Source organism: Syngnathus acus, chromosome 10, assembly GCF_901709675.1.
Source record: "Syngnathus acus chromosome 10, fSynAcu1.2, whole genome shotgun sequence".
NCBI classification, from domain to species: domain Eukaryota; kingdom Metazoa; phylum Chordata; class Actinopteri; order Syngnathiformes; family Syngnathidae; genus Syngnathus; species Syngnathus acus.
The window spans coordinates 13739412-13764751 of NC_051095.1; the positions used below are offsets into that span (position 1 = coordinate 13739412).

Genomic DNA, 25340 nt, shown 5'->3' on the forward strand with positions numbered 1-25340 from the left:
GCTCTTTCTGAAATGCCCAAATGCTTCCAAAGCCCAGTCTGATAGGAAAGTACATTGGTGTCCAGGCTCCATGTTGAAGTGATACATTTTGCCTGAGAGACAAGCTGCCTATATTGCGGAGGAACTCAGTTTAGCATTCATGGCATGTAAGAGTAAATGTGTTTGTGTTCATTTTTTTCTAAGTCAAATGATCCTTCGGTGCCACAATGACGCAGCGGTTAGCACGTCCACCTCACAGTTCAGATGTGCACGGTTCAATTCCGGCTCCAGCCCTACTATGTGGAGTTTGCATATTCTCCCCATGCCTGACCGCTCCAAATTGTCCATAGGTGTGAGTGAGAATGGCTATTCGTTTATGTGTGTCCTGCGGTTGGCTAGCAACCCCCGCCTACTGCCCGAAGTCAGCTGGGTTACTCTCCGAAGCTGAATGAATGAATGAAGTACTAGTATAGTATTTGCATGCTACATTTTGTTCAAACATAGCCACTATGTACAAAAAAACCCATTAAATATCACTGACAGATCAAAGCTATAATTGGGTCAGCAATCTACTGCATTCATTCTTCATTTGCACAGTCTAAGAAGCATCAAGTACATTTTATAGTGTTGCCATAGCGATAAGCAACCATTTAGCACCTCCACCCAAAAAAATCCATCCATCCATCCATCCATCCATCTTCTTCCGGGGTCGGGTCGCGGGGGCAGCAGCTTCAGGAGGGACTCCCAGACTTCCCTCTCCCAGCTACTTCATCTAGCTCATCCCGGGGATCCCAAGGCGTTCCCAGGCCAGCCGAGAGACATAGTCTCTCCAGCGCGTCCTGGGTCGTCCCCGGGGTCTCCTACCGGTGGGACATGCCCGGAACACCTCCCCAGGGAGGCGTCCAGGAGGCATCCTGATGAGATGCCCGAGCCACCCTCATCTGGCTCCTCTCAACGTGGAGGAGTAGCGACTCTACTCCGAGTCTCTCCCGGATGACCGAACTTCTCACCCTATCTCTAAGGGAGAGCCCGGACATCCTGCGGAGAAAACTCATTTCGGCCGCTTGTATCCGGGATCTCGTTCTTTCGGTCACGACCCATAGCTCGTGACCATAGGTGAGGGTAGGAGCGTAAATCGACCGGTAAATTGAGAGCTTTGCCTTTTGGCTCAGCTCTCTCTTTACCACGACGGACCGGTACAGAGTCCGCATTACTGCCGACGCTGCACCGATCCGCCTGTCGATCTCACGCTCCATCCTGCCCTCACTCCTGAACAAGACCCCAAGATACTTAAACTCCTCCACTTGGGGCAGGATCTCATCCCCGATCCGGAGAGGGCATTCCACCCTTTTCCGATCGAGGACCATGGACTCGGATTTGGAGGTGCTGACCCTCATCCCGACCGCTTCACACTCGGCTGCGAACCGCTCCAGTGAGAGCTGGAGATCACGGCCTGAAGAAGCCAACAGCACAACGTCGTCTGCAAAAGCAGAGACTCGATGTTGAGGTCCCCAAACCGGACACCCTCAACGCCTCGGCTGCACCTAGAAATTCTGTTCATAAAAATTATGAACAGAATCGGTGACAAAGGGCAGCCTTGGCGGAGTCCAACCCTCACTGGGAACGAATCCGACTTACTGCCGGAAATGCGGACCACACTCTGGCATCGGTGATACAGGGACCGAACCGCCCTTATCAGTTGGCTCGGTACCCCGTACTCCCGAAGCACCCCCCACAGAACCTCCCGAGGGACACGGTCAAAACGCCTTCTCCAAGTCCACAAAACACATGTGGACTGGTTGGGCGAACTCCCATGCACCCTCGAGGATCCTGTTGAGGGTGAAGAGCTGGTCCACTGTTCCACGGCCAGGACGAAAGCCACACTGTTCCTCCTGAATCCGAGGTTCGACCTCCCGACGGACCCTCCTCTCCAGCACCCCTGAATAGACCTTACCAGGGAGGCTGAGGAGTGTAATTCCCCTGTAATTGGAACACACCCTCCGGTCCCCCTTCTTAAAGAGGGGAACCACCACCCCAGTCTGCCAATCCAGAGGCACTGTCCCCGATGTCCACGCGATGCTGTAGAGACGTGTCAGCCATGACAGCCCCACAACATCCAGAGCCCTTAAGAAATCCGGGCGGATCTCATCCACCCCCGGGGCCTTGCCACCAAGGAGTTTTTTAACTACCTCAGTGACTTCAACCCCAGAGATTGGAGAGTCCGCCTCAGAGTCCCCAGGCCCTGCTTCCACAATGGAAGGCGTGTCGGTGGAATTGAGGAGGTCTTCGAAGTATTTCTCCCCACCGACACACGACGTCCCGAGTCGAGGTCAGCAGCACGCCATCTCCACTGTAAACAGTGTTGACGTTGCACTGCTTCCCCCTCCTGAGACGCCGGATGGTGGACCAGAATTTCCTCGAAGCCGTCCGGAAGTCATTCTCCATGGCCTCGCCGAACTCCTCCCACGCCCGGGTTTTTGCCTCAGCAACCGCCGAAGCCGCGTTCCGCTTGGCCACCCGGTACCTGTCAGCTGCCTCCGGAGTCCCGCAGGCCAAAACGGCCCGATAGGACTCCTTTCTTCAGCTTGACGGCATCCCTTACCGCCGGTGTCCACCAGCGGGTTCGGGGATTGCCGCCACGACAGGCACCAATGACCTTACGGCCCACAGCTCCGGTCGGCCGCCTCAACAATGGAGGCGCGGAACAAGGTCCACTCGGACTCAATGTCCCCGCCTCCCCCGGGACGTGGGAAAAGCTCTGCCGGAGGTGGGAGTTGAAGCTCTTCCTGACAGGGGATTCCGCCAGACGTTCCCAGCAGACCCTCACAGAACGTTTGGGTCTGCCAGGTCGGACCGGCATCTTCCCCCACCATCGGAGCCAACCCACCACCAGGTGGTGATCAGTTGACAGCTCCGCCCCTCTCTTCGCCCGAGTGTCCAAAACATGCGGCCGCAAATCCGATGACACGACTACAAAGTCGATCATCAAACTGCGGCCTAGGGTGTCCTGGTGCCAAGTGCACACATGGACACCCTTATGTTTGAACATGGTGTTCATTATTGAAAATCCGTGTCGAGCACAGAAGTCCAACAATAGAACACCGCTCGGGTTCAGATCGGGGGGGGCCGTTCCTCCCAATCACGCCCTTCCAGGTCTCACTGTCATTGCCCACGTGAGCATTGAAGTCACCCAGTAGAACGACGGAGTCCCCAGAAGGAGCGCTCTCCAGCACTTCCTCCAGGGACTCCAAGAAGGGTGGGTACTCTGAGCTGCCGTTTGGTGCATAGACACAAACAACAGTCAGGACCCGTCCCCCCACCCGAAGGCGGAGGGAGGCTACCCTCTCGTTCACCGGGGTGAACCCCAATGTGCAGGCGCCCAGCCGGGGGGCAATAAGTATACCCACACCTGCTCGACGCCTCTCACCGTGGGCAACTCCAGAGTGGAAGAGAGTCCAGCCCCTCTCGAGAGGGCTTGTACCGGAACCCAAACTGTGCGTGGAGGCAAGTCCGACTATATCTAGTGGGAACTTTTCTGCCTCGCACACCAGCTCGGGCTCCTTTCCAGCCAGAGAGGTGACATTCCATGTCCCAAGAGCCAGCTTCTGCAGCCGGGGATCAGACCGCCAAGGTCCCTGCCTTTGGCCGCCGCCCAGCTTGCAATGCACCCGACCCCTTTGGCCCCTCCCACAGGTGGTGAGCCCATGGGAAGGGGGGACCCACGTTTCCTTTTCGGGCTGAGCCCGGCCGGGCCCCATGGGCGAAGGCCCGGCCACCAGACGCTCGCCTTCGAGCCCCGCCTCCAGGCCTGGCTCCAGAGGGGGGCCCCGGTGACCCGCGTCCGGGCGAGGGAAACGTGATCCATTAAATTTTTTTCATCATAAGGGGCTGATGAGCCGTGCTTTGTCTGGCCCCTCACCTAGGACCCGTTTGCCATGAAGCCCCAGACAACATGGCTCCTAGGATCATAGGGGCACGCAACGACTCACGGAGGGGTTTAAAAAAATATTATGCAAATGAATAACTCAAATGGTTTCATCAGCTCATATTTCTGATCCTGTTTTGATTACTGCCAATTCGACACGGTTGTTTTCTTGTATGCAGAAGAGACAATGCTGATTTCTGGCAGATGAATAGTCACCTGCCAAAAGATGCAGTCACCACTGCGCTGATGAATATTGAAAATGGAATCAACTCGTTTGATCAGCAGGCAAACACGGCCAAATGAGTTTGATACATGTGATCGGTCACATTTCTTTTAAATATACGTATACACTTATAAAACCTTTACACATTTTTTTTACACTAATATGAACCAAAGTAAAAAACATAATTGAGACTCGCACCTTTTGTAAAAAAGCCCACTTTGCACAACTAATCAAAGTACTTTTTTTCATTTTGGAGTGACTTATAGAATACCAGGCGCTGAGTCCAATATCCAATCAAAGCCATTTATTAGAAGCGGTTGCTAGGATACCAAACCTAATTTACGCTGATAACTATCGATATGATGAGATTAATGTGGTTTTGACACTTGAATGCATCACAACAATCCACACTTTACTTGGGAGGCACAAGATTGGATAATCAAATGAGGGGTGGTGGTGAACGAGACGAGCGGACAGCTAACAATCCTGGATTGGATGGCTGCAGCAGGGCTGACAATGACTGACATGTTTTCTCTGGTCTGCAGCAACTAAATGTTTGGAGCTGATCTCCATTTTCATGTAGTGGAGTTTTCCCATCAAGGCTGTATGGTTGAAACCTGCTCAGAAAACATGCTGCCAATCATGAGGTTCACTGGCTACCCTTCCACTCTTAGCACACTTTGACAAAACATGTGTTTTGCTATATTCATATAAAAAGTTATGACTAATTTAAAGTTCCTCTTTCAGACATTTTTTTAAAATGACATTAGGAACAAGAGAAGTTAGTAGAAACTACGGGAATAAGTAAGGGAATGGGGGTTAATAATAATTATTGAACCTTTATTATTAACTATATACTGTACATAGGAAGTGTTTTTCACATAACATGTTAATCTTTCAAATATGCCAGCCATTTTCAAAAAAAAGGAGAACCTTTTGCCTGCCAGCCAATCTAAAGTATTCTGACTGATGTTTCAAAGCTCATGGAATATTGTGTTTTATGTCAACACAGAAACTACCAATGAAAGATTAAACTCTCTTCTTTCTCCCTTAAAATGTTTGTTTCCACATTTAATTTTTTAGCAATTAGCAGTTAAACATGGGTTGATTCTAACCAAATCACCTATTTGGGATCCCCAAAACAAAGAAAAAAATATAAAAAAAATAAAATATAAATAAGTAAAAAATATTTGAAAAAAATACTCATTTAATATACATACAACAGTGACTTTGATTCCTATTTTGGACCCAAAAATGCAACATGCTTTCGTGAAGACCTATTTTATAAACAACAGTGACATAGATGCTATTGCTTTGGTGATGCCCTTATTTGTATAAAAAAACAACATTGAAAATGTGCTTTTGATGGTAAAATTGTATAGTTAGAATTAGCATTTGAACTTTGCTCATGTGTGAAAACAAAAAAAGGTCAGCTTGCTCTTGCCTCTTAAATGTTGTTAGTCACCTGAATATTGTTAGTCACTTAAATGTTGTACAGAGGCTGAAATCAAATTCCTTGTTTGGCATGCACAAACTTGGCCAATAAAGCTGATTCTTCTTCTTCAGTTGCGTCAAAGGAAAAAGTTAAGATCTATGTTTGTTTTGCACTTAAGGATAATGGGCAGGGACTTCTTTGTCTCTTATCTATTAAGGGTTCACTTTTTTTCCCATGACAGCTTCTAGAAAAATGTAATCATCAGAAACATTGCCAAGTCCAAGCTGTTTTCCACTTAAGAGCTACAAAATCCTCTCCACCAATGTTTTAGTTACAGCTGACATGCCTTGTGAAAATACTTAGTGGCTACACAAATATAAGGATCAGAAGCATTTTGCGTGAGTACCCCATAAAATATTGTACTAATGTGCTTTCGTTGAAAAAGCCTGAAAGCTAGCAAAACACCAGCATGTGCAACTAATTTATGAATAACTAGTTTTGAAAATAGAGGCCATTAAAAATTATTTGTTCAAATCTGATTACCTTCATTTATCTTAAAAGGGGGATTGGTGAGAAAAAAATGTTTGCAATTGCGCAACATTTTTAAATGTGAAGGAAATTTGACATTTTAGCAAGAAATATAAAGTACATGCACATAATTTGCTTTTGCGGACCACATAAAATGACATAACGGACCAGATCTGGCCCCCGGGCCTTGAGTTTGACGTGTGTGGTATACATTTTTCAATGAACCGAACATGTTTTTAGAACGTGTGAGAAAGCCAGAGTACTCAGAGAAAACTCACACAACATGGAGATCACATGATATAAAGGTATGATGGTGGGAATCTGGAACACATTACTTTTATATGACTCATATTGGAACTTACCTACTTTGTAAAATGTTTGCTGTACTCAAAATGATCAGAAATATTGCAAAACACATTAGCGGAAACACTGTAAACAAATCTGGTTTTATTTAATAATTGAATTTAATTAATTGGCGAGGTGATTTAGTTTGAATAATTAAATAAAACATTGATAAAATCAACACCTGCACTTAGAAATGTAACATTTTTGTATTTATTTTGTAATAATTAGCTGTATGATTTACTGTAACTATTCAAAAATTGTAAAATGCACAAATTAGCTTTTTGTATTCTGTAAGAATAAATTAATTGGTTAATTGTTATAATTAATTGATAGTAAATAATTAAAACATGTAAAATAAACAATTTAACATGTACATTATTTGACATCTTTGTATTAGTCGATCAACTAGCTAACAAATTGATCAATAAATAATATTATTGGTAAAATTAACTATTTTACACACATTTATTTATTTAACCTTGTCTGCGAAAGACCTGACGTCCTTACACATCTCTGCGTTAATAATCAAACGGTGGCTTTGAGCAAGTCATTAAACCTAAAAAAATTATGACGCTTTGAAATTGAACGGGCGGTATACTCTTACTTTGAAAGTAACGGAAAAGAAAAACGTCAACAGAACCACGTGTATGCCTCTCGCTTGCCGTAGTTTCTTCCGCTGCTGATATTACTATCTGGAAGCTTTGACTTGGATACCCTCACAAATACAGAACAAGATCACTTTAAATATATAAAATAAATGTTCAGCCCTCTAATGGATACTTCTGAGGACTCGTCACGAAGAAGATAGCATCAAATACGGCGTCATTCGTCGCCAGGTACTTTTTAAAAATTCTCTTTTCACGTCAATCAAGTGCTACATTGCTAGCTTAGCTCGTACACTTGCAGTTATTATGGAAGTTCAGAAGTACAAGAGCACATTCTATTGCAAATACTGCCGCCGATCTGTGTTCACTTTGGTTTAATAATACAGAACGCTTTGAAATCCTTCATAAAGTTGCGGAAAAAATGAAATGCATAGTGACGAAATGTCGTTAGGGACCGTCTGCAAGTTTTGCCTTGAAATGCACGGGGAATGAGTAGTCCACATGTACATTAGCAATCTTTTCCGGTCTTAACAGTTTCCCTGAATAAATTAGTCCATTTTATGTATCTCTTGTTCTCACTAAGGTCGTGGGTGAGCTCGAACCTACCCCTGCTGATTTTGGGTGAGAGGCAGTTACATCCTGGACTGCTCCCCACACTCATATTCATACCTATGGACAATTTAAAGTCTTGTATTCCTCACTTGCAAGTTTTTGAAATGTGAATGGAAGCCAGAGTTTAATTTTTTATGTGTGCTGTATGATAGGTTGGCAGTCAGAACATGGTCTACCCTTGCCTCTTGCCCAAAGTCAATTTTCAGATCATCAGTGGTTCAAATGATGATGAGTGCCATAGACAATGGATGTTCAACAGCAGGGGAGTTGTCGCTAACCCCCATTTTGTCTCAGGGACGGAACGGTCTGTACGTCCCGGATGAACACTTATTTTGCTGATGGAGGATGACTAAGGACCGACCAAGCAAGGTCAGAAGTGGGTTTTCATCTGTTCCTGTAATCGTCCCCAACTGGGTCAAGTACCAAGAAAAAGGCATTGACACTTTGTCTCGCTGGGCTTCACTGACTGCATACAACCATTGCCACAACGTCTGAAGGTCAGGATGAAGGATGGGCATGGGAAAAATGCTCAGCAGTTTTTAATAATTTGATAAACTTGACTGGTGCAATATGCAGCCATACACTATAACTTGACAGTTTTGCCTAAACATAAGATCCCTGATTTTTTTTTTTTTGTTCACAGAAATTAAATTTCAATGTCCTGAGCACAAACTTTAAAGTTAATTGAGAAAACAATTAGAGAATTATTTGCACAAATCTATCTGACAGTCAATGGGCTTTTTTTTCCCGATACACGTTACATCACCGGTTAATATCGACTCTTTTTGCCAAGAGAGGCTCACCTATTGCTAAATGGTAATTCCCTCATCGACTGACTTCCCTGAGCCCTCATTTGGCGGGCGCCTTTCACCTTTTCAGTCATTCAACTAGACAGGTGCATAGCCACGATTCCAGTGGGTGATCCGAATGGGAGGCAGGCTGCCGCGGAGGTCAATTATTAGCCGGTAGATTGACATATGTCCTTTTCAAAAGGTTGCTAACAAGGTAACATGTATTCTTTAATCAGTACCACTATATAAATATTAATCAGTAATTAGTATTTTACAGGTTGCATAACACTCCAATGTCTTCTTCCGTTGTTGTTAATCAAATGATCTGTCAGCCATTTCTTTTAAGGGGAATGTAAAATGAATTTTAAAAATGTGTTGAGATTATATTCTGGATTTTACTTGGGTTTAAACTATTAATATACTCTTGGCAATTATCACCAGTTCATTTTGTGTGGGACATCGATGCTCCCAAAACTTTGCAACTCGCATTGTAGTTGTTTCCTTACCTTTGTGGCTGACTCATTTTTTGGACTTTTAGACAGTAAAAATGTTCAAATGTTATGTATGAATCAACTGTTGAGGCAATGATGACAACTCTGGCATAAAAAGAACCCATTGTACATAGTGGCATCACAAAACCAAAACAAAGAGAAGCAAAAGACAATTTGTGAGATTTGGGTTTTCTGGGTTTCTTCCTGGGTTTCTTCAAAGAAAACACAATTTGTGAGATTTGGGCTTCCTGGGTTTCTTCAAAATGTACCATTTTGTGGAGAAACAATCCTTGAACCTGCCGCTAGGGCTCTGTCAGTATATTACTCAGAACTAACTGTCAACAGGACACTACTGTGAACTAATGTGACCCTTGAGATATCAGACATACGCCCTTCTATGTGAGCCTGATATAAATTATGTAAGATTTCAATATTTTTCACGCCAGCAGGTTTTGCTTTACTAAGCTGCATGCTTTCTTGATTATTCAACAAGTGTGCACTTCCATGACCTTGTGAATGGAGTCTGCCAATGCCAGTGTGCTGTTGAACCGCTGCTCAATTGAGCATTTTGTGTTTTTGTAATTTAAAAGTGTGTTGATGTGTAGTGGTGTCGCAAATCACAAGTCAAAGTAAAAGCAAAGCAACCTTAATTATGTTCCATTGTGAAGGTTGCACTGGACATCCGTCTGCAGCCTCTTGGGCTGGGGAAAGGGTGTGTCAACGCCATCTGGATGTTGAATGGTCTGGAAAAGACTGCGTAAAACCAATTTTGCTCGCCAACATAATGACTCCAGTGACTGTTAGGATTTTCTGCACTCTTTTCTGGTTCAATCCGTCTGACAAAACTTTGGCGCTTGGGGCGTTTTGCTGAAGTTTGCCTTTTTTTTTTTTTTCTTCCCCATTATTTTTTTCCCATTTGCCTTGTATAGATCATACATCAGATCATTTCCACTCCCACTGTTGGTGAGGAGATGTGACATTTCACATTATGTAATGTTTTATTGAGCCTCCTGTTTATTGGGGGGGGGGGGTGATGCAGGATGAGAGAAGGCAGATGTTGTGTTGATGATAGTTTCAAGGTGAAACATTGTGTTTGTACAAACCAAAATAAACAAAGGTTGAGGAGTTGGATTTGACACAAAGTTGTTTTTGTGTTTCAGAATTACAGTTATATACCATGCTCTTTCAACAAACTACTAAATGAGGCGGGCTCTGATACGAAACCTTTGTGGGACTCCATTTTACCTCAATTGCTTGAAGACTTAAATCAACAATGAATTCTAAACAATACTAAGAAATTTTGAATTTTGAAAAATGATCTAGGCTCTCAAAAATATACAACTTTTGTGTGTTCATAGTACAGGAATGTAGGAAACAAATACTGTAACTAATGTACTGTAGACTGTCTTGCTAAGTCTCTGTGGGATGTCTTGTCTTGTACATGAATGATGTACGTTAGCGTTTTGGATTTTAGATTTTAGCGAAGTGCCACTTTAAGATAGAGGCTGCTGTGACTGTCTTAAGAAGATTGTGTGCCAGATCCTGCACTAATAAGAAAGTGTTTTTCTTTTATATAGCAGCACTTGAAATGTGTTTTATTTCATGAGCGCACCGTACACAGTTAGTACAATAACTTGTGAAGACCTCATTTAAGCACACTCTTAAGCTTCATGAGCCAGGTTTTGCAACGTTAAGTCCAGTCACACTGGTCAACCATCCCCTTGTTCTCGCGACCAAATAGCAATTTTGATCGGTTGGACCATGCCCAGTGGTTGTCTTCTCCAATTTGTAGTATCCAGTAGCAACCTTGCCATGATATCCCAAGGGAGTCTAATCAAATGTGATGGCTCCTAAAGGTGTGAAGTAAATTAATTTCATAGCCCAGTAATTTAGAGACTTGGATTCACATTGACAAGTATGCGTGTTGGTGTACATCAGTGTGAAGCTCAAGCAAACAATCAGAGACCCTAACCTAGATTTGATAATTGCATGTGTTTTAATGTTTTTGTGAAATGTAGCAGTGTGATCTGTGTTTACTAGCCCTGCCTCTCAAAAGAAGTTATTCTATGTAAGAAATGTGTGGCCGTGCACAGTGATGTAGCATTTGGCAACTGGATTCTCAAAGATCCGTTTCAGGTGTCATTAGAGTCATTCTTTTCATTTTTGTTCATTGTTGTGTTTTGTTCAGAGGTGGTATGGCTCAGGTAGTTGAGTGGTTGTCTCCCACCCAAAGGTTGTGGGTTTATCCTCAGCCCATGTGAAGCAAGACACTGAACCCTCGAGGTGCTCTCAATGCTGCATCATCAGTAGGTGAATGAGGAGGCACTTTGAGTACCATGTAGGTAGAAAAGCGTAATACAAGTGAAAGCCCATAAAGATTCATTGGACCATTGCTCACTGCGGTGAAACCATTCAACCGTCAGACAAAACTGACACATGTAGCCATTTTGAATGAGATCCGAGTTGCAGGAGGTAGCCACATGTTTTCCCAACACTCAATTTGGAGTCTGCTCAAAGCTGCTAAAACAATAGCGCTTTACAAGCAACTGCACAAGTGAAACACCGTCCAGCACCACCCCCTCTCCCACTGGCTCGATCTATCCTCGGCGCTGTCACTGTGACTTTTTGATGAAAGATAGCTTCTGAGTTGCTGCCAAGGCGTTTGAAAAGACTCCAAGCTTTAAAACCAGGATGGCTGCTGCGGGTGAGACATCTGGAGAAATGTGTGAAAAGATTTGACTCCTTTTTCCTGTCTCAGAGGAAACGCTGGAAACAGATGAAGCGCTGTATAATCTTTAATCTATTTGCCAGGTCCCTCCCAAAAAATGCTTCTCATAAGTAGTTTTAATATTTACTGAAAATACTTGAATATTAATGGCATGGAATTATAAAATGCTCGTGTGATTGCTGATTAAAGTCAGTGTTGAGTTCAATCTATGTTTCATCACATTAATTAGAGCTAATGAGTCGGCTGTCATTGAAGGCTTTGACTGTTGTGTTGGTTAGAGGATTAAAAACAATGTCATATAGAATAGGGTACACGAAGACCGATAATCTGGCTGGTTTTTCCCTTTCTTGCAAATTTGTTCGAAAATTGGTCAGAGTTCGACCAAGCCACCGAAGTGAAGTGAAATTGAACAAGCTTCCAGCAACTCACTGGTGTCCTTGACGGAATCCTTGTTCCTCCTATGTACCGTATTTTTCGCACTATTAGGCTACTATTAAAAACTTACAATTTACTCAAAAAACCACAGTGCGCCTTATAATGCAGAGCCTTATATATGGATCAATTGATTAATTTGTTGATCGATATTGGTTGTACACAGCGCTCTGCCAAAATATTTCAGTACGTTTTAGTACGACTAGTAAATTACAAGGTTGCATTGCTTCCCAGCATTACGGCAACCTATAGGCTAGAATCCATCCCATCGCTTGATTGACATACAGGTAAGCCTATCACAGTGAACCGCCCCCCCTCACCGCAGCACATAACGCGAGCCCGTCATCAAAGCTAAGAAGCTAATCAACATCACCCCACGCACTCGCTTCTTTCTTTAAACTAAATAAAGTTTATGACCAGCAAAAATGAGTGGGATTGCTGGACCAAGTAAGAAGCCAAACCAAATCACTTTAATCCCATCGCTTGATTGACATACGGGTAAGCCTATCGCGAGACATTTCCAACACCCCCCTCTCCGTTACAGTTCTTCAGGTGAGGAGTCCAGAAAGATCAAGGCAGGGAAGGCCCCGGGCCCAGACAGCATCTGTCCAAGACTGCTCAGGGACTGTGCGGACCAGCTGAGTGGCGTGGTCATGTACCTATTCAACCTGATTCTGAGCCTGAATAAAGTTCCAGCCCTGTGGAAGACCTCCTGCGTGGTCCCCCGTACCGAAGGTGCCGCGCCCCAAGGAGCCTAACCACTTCAGGCCTATTGCCTTGACTTCCCACCTGATGAAGACTATGGAGAGGATCATCCTGGATCACCTGCGTTCACTGGTGGGAGCGCAGCTGGTCCTCCTGCAGTTTGCTTACCGGCCTGGTGTTGGGGTGGACGATGCAGTGATTTATTTACTGCACAGATCACTGCTTCACCTGGAGGACATCGGGAGCACTGGGAGGATCATGTTCTTCGATTTTTCCAGCGCTTTTAACACCATCCAGCCAACACTTCTCAGGGTGAAGATGGAGAAGGCGGGAGTGGACCAATGCCTGGCTGCATGGACTACAGACTTCCTCACCAACAGGCGTGAGGTTACATCGCTGTGAGTCTGACGTGGTGCGCTGCAGCACAGGTGTCACCCAGGGTACGGTGCTCTCCTTTCCTTTTCACCCTATACACTTCGGACTGTCCCCACGACACTGCACACTGCCACATCCAGAAGTTCTCCGACGACACGGCCATTATTGGATATGTTTCGGAGGGGAACGATCTGGAATACAGGACGGTCATCAAGGACTTTGTCAGCTGGTGGGAGCTCAACCAGCTTCAGCTGAACACCAGCAAGACGAATGAGATGATTGTAAGGTTCGGGAGGACAACACCTCACTTCACTCCGGTGAACATCCAGGGATCGGACATTGTGGTAGTGGAGAACTACAAATTCCTGGGTGTTCGCCTTAACAACAGACTGGACTGGACCGATCACACCCACGTCCTGTACAAGAAGGGCCAGAGTCGCCTCCACCTGCTGAAGAGACTGAGGTCCTTCGGTGTGTGCAGGGCTCTCCTCAGGACCTTCTATGACTCTGTGGTGGCCTCAGCCATCCTCTACACTGTGGTCTACTGGGGTGGGGGCAGTACGGACCGGGACAGGGGGAGACTAAATAAGATGGTCAGAGAGCGAGCCCTGTCTGGGCCTGTCCCCCTGGACTCCATAGAGGTGTGGGTGAGAGGAGGATGTTAATTAGATGAAATCCATCATGGACAACACCTCTCACCACCTCCATGACATTGTGCGGTCCCTGAGCAGCTCCTTTAGCAGCAGACTATTAGACCCACGGTGTAGGAAGGAAAGAGTCCACAGGTCCTTCATTCCCACTGCTGTCAGACTCTACAACATGCGTGGCACCTGATCATGTGTTTCGTCTCTACTGCTACTAGTGGCGCTTGTCTTTGCCCTTGTCTCTTATTTATCCATTTTTACATTTGGCACTTGTCTCTTGTATTCTTGCACTCTTGTACGCTGCTGTGACAAGTACATTTCCCCGCTGTTGGATAAATAAAGTTCTATCATCGTCATCATCATACCAAACCAAATCACTTTAATCCCATCACTTGATTGACATACGGTAAAGCCTATCACGGGACAAGCACAGTGAACTGCCCTCCCCCCCCCCTCACCGCAGCATATAACGCAAGCCCGTCATCAAAGCTAATCAACGCATTACGCATCAACGCATGCACTCGTTTTTTTCTTTTAAATTAAAGAAAGTTTGACCATAAAAAATGAGTGGTGTTGCTGGACCAAGTAAGAAGCCAAACCGCATCACTTTCATACAGAAAGGGAGTAGGAATATACCTCATTGACTGGGTTAACATTCCCTTTAGCACAGCACCATCTAGTGCAGGGGTGGCCAACCAGTCAGAGACTAAGAGCCACATTTTTTTTACTGTGCACCGCAAAGAGCCACATCCCATCACCCCCCCCCCCCGAAGCGAAGCGAACACGCAGCGTTTGACGTCCCATTACCCCCCCCCCCCCCCCCAAGCAAAGCGAACGTAAAGGAGCCGCATGAAACCCGGCAAAGAGCCGCATGCGGCTCGCGAGCCGAACGTAAAGAGCCACATGAAACCCGGCAAAGAGCCGCATGCGGCTCGCGAGCCGCGGGTTGGTCACCCCTGATCTAGTGGATGCATACCGCAACCCTAGTCAATCTCAGTTTGATCCAGTAGTACTATTTTATGCGCCTTTTAATCCGGTGCGCCCTATATATGAAATAATTTCTACAATAAAAAATTCAATGAAGGTGCGCCTTATAATCCAGTGCGCCTTATAGTGCAGAAAATACTGTAATCGTTGTCAGGAGAACCTGAAACCGTCAGGTTTGTTCAAACATTCATATTTCATTTTCTAAGGGAGCAAGCTATTTTCAACACTTAAGATTGGTCAATAATTTGTAATAAATAAATAAATAAATGTAGCATTCACACGTGTGGATCGATCATTTGTGAAATACTTTGAAATTCAGCAAAAAGTGACACCGGAGGTTTCCGCCAATGCCAGCCAACTGTTAGTGTGATTGTTATCATTTGTCATTCATATGGAGTCATTCACTCCAATAAAGTGACAAGGAGAAAAATCTCCAACTGCAGTCGTTACCGATATACAATCCTGGTATGTGGCAGACATCTTGTTTGCGTGAGGACATTCACAATTTTTTCGCAGAGCTATTACGATGTCAGTTACCGGGCAGACACAAAAGTTGTGCATACACTGTATGGGAAACCATGTCTTAATCATCTCGGAAATCAACACGAGCGATTGAATTGCTCACGCTATATTCTGGAGGCAACTTGAGCATGTGTGTTGACATAATATTTTATGGATTGTTGAAGGAAACTGGACAGAACCCAGAAACCCACACAAGAACCTTTTCACTCTTAGGGCTGCTGCTCACTGCGCACTGCGCACTACGCAGTGCTTCCAAACCTGATCATCGCAAAAAATGACCACTCACGCTTGCACACTGGGAGATTTGATATATGAATGGCCCTACGTGAACAGTCTAAGCCTGCATTAGCATCTGAGGCTCCTCATACATTATAATATATTGTACTGTACCACTTTCTTTAACTCATTAAAAGATAAGAGTGTCAATTGAGGAAGACACAGGTTGCTTTAGAAAAGGGATATGGGTGAGAATAAAGATGAAAATGTGAATATTTTGACGAGGGAGGGGCACTTCCATTGACTTGAATGCACCTGGTGCGGTACGTACCTCTTGCATACATTTGTACCGCAAGCTTTGTTGTTTCATCTCTAAGTATTGTTGTATAACACAATATGTGTGTACTGTTTATAATGTATTTCTATGGCTTAGCGGCAGTCAGGCTGGGTCCTGTTTCTTTAAAACCAGGAAATGTATTTTTAGCATGTGTGAAAGCTCATCCAGTAGATATGCTTTTACATATGCTCAAAGTACAGATCTGCATTTTGATTGGCTGTAACTTGTGATGCTGCTACATCGAGCAAGAGGGATTCAAATGTTGAATCACCTAAAACCGGCATGCAAGTCACGGTGGCCACGCATGACAAGCAGTTGCGAGAGTTCAGTCGCGTTCTATCACATCTGTCAGTGTACACCAGGAGAGGTAGCTGAATCCTTCCTGTTTCTCAGTAGACCTCTGAACACTGGCACAGGCTGAACAATCCAAATAAGGCATTGTACACCTTCATAGTCCTAAATTTAAAAAACGTTTTCATTTAGATTTTCATGTCAAAATTCACTGAAATTCCACCAGATATAAAGTGTAATGCAGGAATATTTAGTCAGATGTCCCTAGGATCATTCCATTTAGAGACTGGAAGTGCTAGAATATCAGTTTTATCAGAGGATATAGTAAGATGACAACGCAAAGAACCAAATGTAATAAATGAAACAGAATATATCTACTATCTTCTTGCTTGGTGTATCCTGTTGGCTATCAAACAACCCAATGACAATGTCATTCATATCGTGTCACATCCAAATCTATAAATCATCCCTCGCCCAATGTAACATTCATCATGTTCTCGATATGTCAAATCGGGATGTTTTGCTTCTTAGAATTGAGACGTAATAACAATTGTCAAACTAATTCAAAGCTTTTCAACATTCGTTGCACGTAATGTCGGCCTTGGTTTCAGCAGGATGGACAGCTGTTAGGGGGAGAATGTTGAGTGACGCCACAACTGAAAGGATCTGAATTCCATCTGGCCTGACCTTGTGATCAATAGATTTCTTTTTAGTATCGCCGGCCTCGAAAGAGCTACACTCCTTTCCCAGACTAATAAAGACGACACCAAAGCTGCTACTGCGCTGGACTGTCAATACCGTTAACACCCCCATCGATTCTCATTACAGTTAATGGTTTCTTGGCTCAGAGGGTTTGGGGTTAGGGGGGTAGTATTTTGATGTTGGTGAGTTTTCCAAAAATGGACACAAACATTTGATGTAGTGTGACCCTGATCAAGTGAATGATGAAAGACAATCTCACTTATTTTTGTAGACCGCTTGTATGTATGACTGCAAAGATTTACATTATGATATTTGGTTTCTAAATGTGCAAGTATATACAGGGTTTAGGAAAAATTTGAATTTTGTAATGTAATACAAAGTAACAACATTCACCCTCAAATTGTATTAAACTTAACAAAGATGTGTAATGTTTAAATGTAAGTTTAATATATAGTGTGTGTACATATATATTTTTCTCAGAATAATTATACTCCAACAGAGTCAAACAAGAGTGTGCTGCTGCATTTCCAAGGACAGTTTTCTTTTAATACATACATCAACTAGAAATCAAATTTTGACATGGCACAAAAAGAGTGACGGCTTTTAATCCAGAAGAGATTTTTAAGTGCAACTTCATGTGATTCTTCTAAAGAAATTATTCACTATTACCCATTCATAAGATCAATTACTTCCATTCCTGTTTGTTTATACATAAGCAAGAGCTCCTTGACAGTTAAGTTTATAAGTACGTATATGCAAGTTTCTTTGCCTTTTTATTTGACTTACTTGTACCCAAGCAAGCACTTTACCTGTCCATCTACCTATAAATGTACATTTAGAGGCCGTAAACTTTGGAATGAACTGTATATCTTTGAGATTCATATCCCTCTATACATCCATACATCCTTGAGGAAGTCACTGAAACTATATTTAATCTTAACAGTCATGGCACTGTTATTTTAATTTAATTTTCTTTACTCGTTTTAGTTTTATTTTGTCTTTTCAGTTGCACTCTTAATCCAGATTTTTTTGATTTAATATGATTTTATGACTGGGATCGTGTACAGGCACTTCTGGCTACATTCCCTCATTGCACTGTTTTCAATGAAGCATTCTGGACTTACTTGTAAGACTTGAATATGTTTGATACATTATTCATTTGAGACATGTTAGACTGGACAAGTGGTTAACACATCGGCTTTACAGTTTTGAATCCAAGGCCCAACCTTCCTCTGGGATGTTTGCAAGTTCCTCACTTGCTTGTGTTGATTGAGAAGAAACGGTTGCCCTGCAATTGACTATCAACCAGTCCAGGGTCTATCCCACACCTCGCCCCAAATCAGCCGAGAAGCACCCCCGTGACCCTAGTGAGAATAAACACAACAGAAAATGGACGGATGGATGACGGTAACTGTTGTTTGCGAATGCTTGTGGGTGTTGTTAGCTCTGTTTAAGAGAAGCTTGATGGATGTAGTAAGGGAAGACATGAGGGCAGCTGGTGTTAGAGAGGAGGATGCAGGACGTACTTCGAGGGAGATGGATGACACTGTGGCAACCCCGAACAGGAAAAGGAAAAGAAGAAGCTAGAGCTTCATTTGTTCATTCTAATTAGCGATCGCCCCCGGAAGGCTCGTCTCTTTGGGGTTATCACATTCTTTGTGTATTCCTCTTAAGACCGTCTCCACGGACTACTGTTCTATGCTGCCTGTTTTTTTCCTCACTGACTTGCTCTGGGATTACAGCAACAATATCTGATCATAATTCCAGCAAGTAGAAGCGCCATTGAGAGGCCTTCGCTGATAGCAAGATGGAAATAGCAAGATGGAAAAATAACGCCGAGGGGGTCATGCGTTAGCCTGTGCTAGGTGAAAATCCAAAATCTGAAAATGGGAAGATGATCTTGAAGATCATTATGTGGCTCCCGGGATTTAATCATCTCATTAATATTCATACTTCATCTCCATGCTGGAAAGATGCTTGGACGAGTTCAGTGGAACAGAGATAATGTTGCAGTGTATTCTATTTAATATGGGTATTTAGAAGTACCACATGTTGTTGTAAGGACAAATGTTTGCCTTTGTTGCAGTACTTACAATTACAATTAGTTGTATGTATTTGAATGTGCATCAAATTTTAAATTATGTGAAATATCCAAAACTCTCCGCCAAATAAAATTACAAGCATAAAATGTACAGAAAATACTGTGCATATTTTAGCTTGTTAGCAATGTGCCATTAAAAGGCTTGACCAGGTGAGGTTGCGTGTGACATCAGTGAGTCTGTGTGAGAGTGTATGAGATCTACGTATGTATACTGTAAAACCATAAAAATAAAAGATAGTTTCGAAAAACACTTTTATGCTGTGTGTCCCACCCAAAAACATCTGTGATATAGCAAACCATTAACCACAATAGCAAGGGAGCACTGGACCGTATCATAAGAATCAGAGAATGTATGGTGAACGAATGTCGCCTAGCCGCACACCAAGCAATTGATTCCCACGTGTCTACTGAACTGCAGCAACTGAAAAACTGTGACCCCCAACTTAAGTATCCTGGACCGTTATTTTTATTGAACCACAAAAACTTTGGTGTCATTGTCAAGGAATAAGCAGACTGCCACAAACAGACAATACGATTGTTAATAAAGGAGAGGATATTTTGAAAGTCTGGAGGCAATGCCTTGCCACGGCGGCCACTGGCTGGCTACTGAGACCACGGTGTGGGACGTGTTCTGTGAGGACTACGGGGACGACATCGACGGTCTCACCAGCTGTGTCACAGACTACATTAACTTTTGTGTAGACTCCACCATACCCACCAAAACAGTCAGAGTTTTTGCAAACAGCAAACCTTGGATCACCCCTGAGATCAAAGACCTGCTCAGGGACAAAAGGAGGGTCTTTAAATCGGGAGACAGGGACCTGCTGAAAACGGTGCAGAGGGACTTGAGGAAGAAGATCAGGGAGGGGAAAAGCAACTACAGGAGGAGGATGGAAGACCAACTGCAGCGGGACGATGTCAGCGGGGTCTGGAGGAGCCTGAACACCATCTCAGGACGTAGCAACTCCAGACCTGCGCTGGACAGGGATCAGGAGTGGGTGAATGACCTGAACCGGTTCTTCAACCGGTTTGAACAACCATCCACTCCTCCCCCCACCCACCCAGCCCTGCTGCAACTTCCCCCGACTGGAGCCTCTTCTGCTCCGAGGACTCTCACCTCAACCCCGCCCCCTGCTACACCCCCTCCAAGACCCCCCAGCCCATTCTCAACTCCACCGAACCCACCAACCATCCCCCCTGCAACCCACCACCCCCCCACCCAGCATGGTGCTCTCCACAGCCCAGGTGGAGAGAGGACTGGCCAGGCTCAAGGTGAAGAAGGCGACGGGTCCAGATGGCATCACCTCCAGGCTGCTCAGATCCTGCTCCGGGCAACTGTGCAGGATCGTGGAGCACATGTTCAACATGAACCTGAGGCTGCACAGGGTACCACAGCTGTGGAAGACGTCCTGCGTGGTACCGGTGCCCAAGTCATCTCGCCCCAGTGACTTCAACCACTACCGGCCGGTGGCCCTGACATCCCACCTGGCGAAGACCCTGGAGAGGCTGGTCCTCCACCACCTGCGCCCCCTGGTGAGCTCCTCCGCCGACCCCCTGCAGTTTGCCTACCGGCCGAGCATCGGGGTTGAGGACGCCGTCATCTTCCTCATGCAGAGGTCCCTGGCTCACCTGGAGCGGGCTGGAAGCACTGTGAGGATCATGTTTTATGATTTCTCCAGTGCCTTCAACACCATCCAGCCAGAACTGCTGGGGAACAAACTGCATCATGCTGGAGCCTGCCAGCAGCTGACATCATGGGTCCTGGACTTCCTCACAAACAGACCACAGTTTGTGAGGCCAGGAGGCCGTGTGTCTGACACGGTGGTCTGCAGCATAGGAGCTCCACAGGGGACCGTCCTGGCCCCCCTCCTCTTCACCATCTACACAGCTGACTTCACCCACCACACATCGACCTGCCACCTCCAGAGGTTCTCGGACGACTCCGCCATCGTCGGTCTCATTAACAACGGAGACGAGACGGAGTACCGAGGACTGAATCAGAGATTCGTGGACTGGTGCCAGCGGAACCGCCTCCAGATTAACTCTGGAAAAACAAAGGAGCTGGTGGTGGACTTCCGCCGGCGCAAAGACCCCACCTCGCCGGTGAACATCCAGGGAACGGACGTAGAGATTGTGGACTCTTACAAGTACCTGGGTGTTCACCTGAACAATAAACTGGACTGGACTGGTAACACTCAGGCCCTATACAAGAAGGGCCAGAGCAGACTCCACCTGCTGCGCAGACTGAGGTCCTTCGGAGTGAGGGACGGCCTCCTGAGGACCTTCTACGACTCTGTGGTGGCATCCGCCATTTTTTATGGGGTGGTCTGCTGGAGCAGCGGCATCACTGCAGCGGAGAGGAAGAGGCTGGACAAGGTGGTGAAGAAAGCCGGCTCTGTCCTCGGCTGCAGTCTGGACCGGGTGAAGGTGGTGGGGGAGAGGAGGATGGTGGCTAAGCTGTCCTCCATCATGGACAACGTCTCCCACCCCCTTCATGAGACTGTCAGAGCCCTGGAGAGCTCCATCAGTGACGGCTCGTCACCCACGATGCACCACCGAGAGGCATCGCAGGTCCCTTCCTCCCTGCTGCCATCAGACTATACAACCAGGCTAAATCACTGTAGCTAACGGACAATAATTACGTGCAATAATAACGTGCAATAACCGTGTGTAGTCATATGTGCAATATCTGTCTACCTCATACTCTTTCTACCTGCTTTTGCACAGTTTTTCCTTCCCTTGCACTATTTTTTTTATCTAATAATTTCTTATCTCCACTGTATATTGTGTATACTGTGTAAAAGTGTATTGTGTACATACTGTCCATATTTTTTTTAATTATATATATCTTTACTTTTTTAAATCTTTTACCCCCTTCCTTGCATGCGTGTGTGCGTGTATGTTAAGTGTACTGCTGCTTAACACAGGAGTTTCCCCATTGAGGGAATAATAAAGGACTATCTTATCTTATCTTATCTTATCCCATTGCAATGCTATTCACTGGCGAGTTCAATTTTAAACAGCAGCAAAACCAGTGGAGACGGTTAGACACCATGAATACTAGTTGTTGAATCTTGTGCGCTGAATGAAAAGGTTCAGTTGGTTTTGGCCTTGGCATTAAGTGTGCGACGGGGTTCAGTTAGTCATACTCAAGGCTACTTATTGATAGACTCAAGTTGTTTCCCACAAGAGCTTTTCTTATCCCGGTACATGAAAGCATTTGTTCCAAGTATCAGGTGTGTACTGCATAACGTACCTCATCATGTCCACACGTTTTCAAGGGTGCATTGATCAATAGGGTACATATATTGTCAATATTCCTCTTCCGTTGAAAAAAGGAGGACGACGTTTTGCCATTCCCGAATGTCATTTTGCGGGGGTTGCAGTTAGTGTAATGCATGGGTAAGCAATTCTGGTCCCCGAGGGTCGGTGTCCTCCATGTTTTCTATGGCTCCCTGTTGCAACACACCTGATTTAAATGGTCAGATAATTAGCAAGGTCTGCAGAAGCCGGATAACAATCCTGATCATTTGAATCAGGTCTGTTGCAAGACGGAGACATCGGAAACATGCAGGGTACCGGCCCTCGAGGACCGGAGTTGCCTACCAATAGTGTAGTGACTTTTCGCATTTCTAATGAGATGCAACTGCCCACACAAGTACTTTTCCATGCAGTTGAGACTGAATCCTTTCGCGTAAGTATAATTCCCAAAACAGATCAAGTCAAAACTGTCCTTTGCTAAAGTAAAGGACAAGTGCGAAAGGTTTAAGTTGGATATATTCCTCCTGTTCCCAGATGCTCTGCCGCTCGATTCTCAGGCTATTGTGGGATTCAGCAGACGTGGTGTCACTTTAATTGCCTGTTGCCTACAAACTAACTAAAGGGGAGAGGAGGATAGAAGCTGATTGTCAAATAGATCCCTCCAGCCCAGTGCCTTCATCTTCGTGCAAGCGCAAATTGGTGGAACCCCACTAATTTGAATATTCTGCAGTGTAATATGGCAGTTCCAGTTCTTAAAACAACAACCTTTATCGGAAAGAAAGAAAGAAACGCAAGTCAAAAGTCAATGCTTTAATCAATCTGAGATTTCAAAAGCTCTCCCTGATTCCCCTTTATCTTAATTTTTAAACACCTAGCAAGAAAGTTTGACAATGCTTTGAACTCTCGCAACATGGTTTTATCAAATTGTGCAGTACACTTCAGATCAGTGAGCTGGAGCAGATGCTATTTTTACCCTCAGCATGATTTACTTTAGATGAGCTTGAGCGTGGATATGCTTTAAAAATCTTATGAATGCCTGCTACGTATGTTGGCGCAGCTTGATGTATGCACACGAGTTGTTTCAGGTGTCTACTAAATGTACACAGAGGGATGTGTGACGGGGATCATTTGATAATACAGCACATGGTGGGAAGAAATTGGTGAAGGCTCGACATTATGATGGGCAAACATATTTGTGCAATGTTAAACCGTTACCAAGTGTCCTATAATCATATCTGCACATGGGGACATGCTTGCGTCAAAATACTCCAAGCATCAATAATCATAGATGCCTTTCCACACCCTTTTTTTTTTTCTTATGTTAGAGTAACACTTATTTCTATAACTGTATTTACAAAGAAAGAAAATCCTCATAGTCGTAGTCGCTCTGCTGTGTGGGAATTTAGTTGCCTCTTAATCTTGATTACCCTGCAACAGTTCTGTTCGCAGCAAAATGTAGTTTTACACAAATTGTTTTTAAAATTGATGACAAAGGTTGAACTGCAATTTATTGGGGAAACACTGAAAGCCAGGCTCATCATCTGATCAGAAAATTACAATTACACAACATGCGGTCCTATAATTGACATCAGTGCCGTGTAGCAAATAAATTTGTTGTATAATTTCTCACTTGAAGGGTCAGCAGCAATTATTTGTACACAAGCAATTACAAAGTTCATTTTGCATATTATGTCCCATTTATGACTTGTTCAAATGCATCCCTAACATCACAGAGCAAGACAACACGCACTCAAAAACAACAAAAACACTCGAGAACAGAAGAAATACAGTGATCCCTCGTTTATCGCGGAAGATGCATTCCAGAACCACCTGCAATAAATGAAGATCCGCGAAGTGGAAAGGGTATATGTATTATTTTGAAATTGTTGTCCTGTACGCAACATTAAGGCTTCGTAAACCCTCTCCAATATTTTTACACTACATAAACCTTTCCCATTCCCTTAATAATCTTTCTCACACTGTTCCGTGCATGTATTGTACCTTTACAGTAAATAAAAGAGCAAACACGTGATATTGTCACATGTCCCCCCCGACTCCTTCTGCAGCGGTTGGTGCTTCTTCCCTTGAGCGTGGCCTACTGACGCCTCCTGCGCTTGAACTCAAATGGCTCAGAGGCATGCCCCGCGCCATCAGCGTGTATTTAAACACCGTTCTCATGTCACTTATAAACCCGCGAAATCACGAATCCGCAATAGGTGATGCATAAAGTGGCGAGGGATCGCTGTACTTGGAAGTGGAATGTTCATCAAGCTCGCAGGACAAGCTATTTGACAACTGACAGTCAGTCTGCTCATGCAATCAGTTTAGCATAAGGGAGGATATTTTATTTTTACCTCTGTCACCCTGTGAAGACGTTTTACAGGCCAAGATAAGTTGCTGTCAATTTCCAATGTGTTGCAATAACGAAGCCAATTTGTGTCAAGTGCTGTGACCATCACCACCACTTGAGTCCTGTTCAAGGGGATGAAAGTTTCCTCTACATGAGCTAAATTCACCGATTGGGTCAGTTGATGTTAATTGCTTTTTTTTCTGAAGTTTGTTGAGGTCAGCAACCCCCTTTGAATCATTTCTTCATCTTTGTTGTTGCTTTTTGACGTCTACCAAGGAGTTAGAACTAAAAGCAAAATGTTTTTTTTTATGTATCTGCAGCACAAATAACTTGGAAAAATCTTTGAGGTATGAAATGACAGGTTTCACACTGAATATAGTTGAGTAAATATAACCCAGTAAATATTACAGAATGTACAATTTTTCCAAATGCAACTTCTATTTGAATTCTGAATGCTGTGCAATCCCACCATGCATCAACACAGACGTAACGATGGGCGGTTGAAGTGAATACCAGCTTGTTCGAGTGGGTTCTGAATATGTTGTACACTGTGTTTGGCAGCTGGTGCACATTTTGTCCCAGAACGTTGATGTGTTAAAAGCAGGGACAGTTAGCCGTTTTCAGCCTGAATGATTGATAGCTAAATGGCGACGTGCACCCATCACCAGCCAGTCAGCTAGTGAAGAAGTTGTTTGTTTGTCTGAAGTTGAAAGTCTATGATGAAACCGTTAAAAAATTAAATTACATGCTTTGAC

At 44.4% G+C, this 25340-nt stretch overlaps 1 protein-coding gene across 6 annotated transcripts in view; it reads left to right on the plus strand.

The window, feature by feature from the left end:
- The first annotated feature begins 7095 nt into the window (after positions 1 to 7095).
- The window catches only part of enox2 (ecto-NOX disulfide-thiol exchanger 2), a 146305-nt gene continuing 128060 nt past the window's right edge, over positions 7096 to 25340 (plus strand). For 3 of the 6 annotated variants that reach the window (XM_037263002.1, XM_037263004.1, XM_037263008.1), the window contains exons 1-3: positions 7096 to 7271; positions 7624 to 7661; positions 7947 to 8021. In XM_037263002.1, the coding sequence (XP_037118897.1) occupies positions 7998 to 8021 (24 nt within the window). In that variant the 5' untranslated portion in view covers positions 7096 to 7271; positions 7624 to 7661; positions 7947 to 7997. The remainder of the gene's footprint in view (positions 7272 to 7623; positions 7662 to 7946; positions 8022 to 25340) is intronic. The other 3 variants (XM_037263005.1, XM_037263009.1, XM_037263003.1) reach the window with 2 other exon arrangements.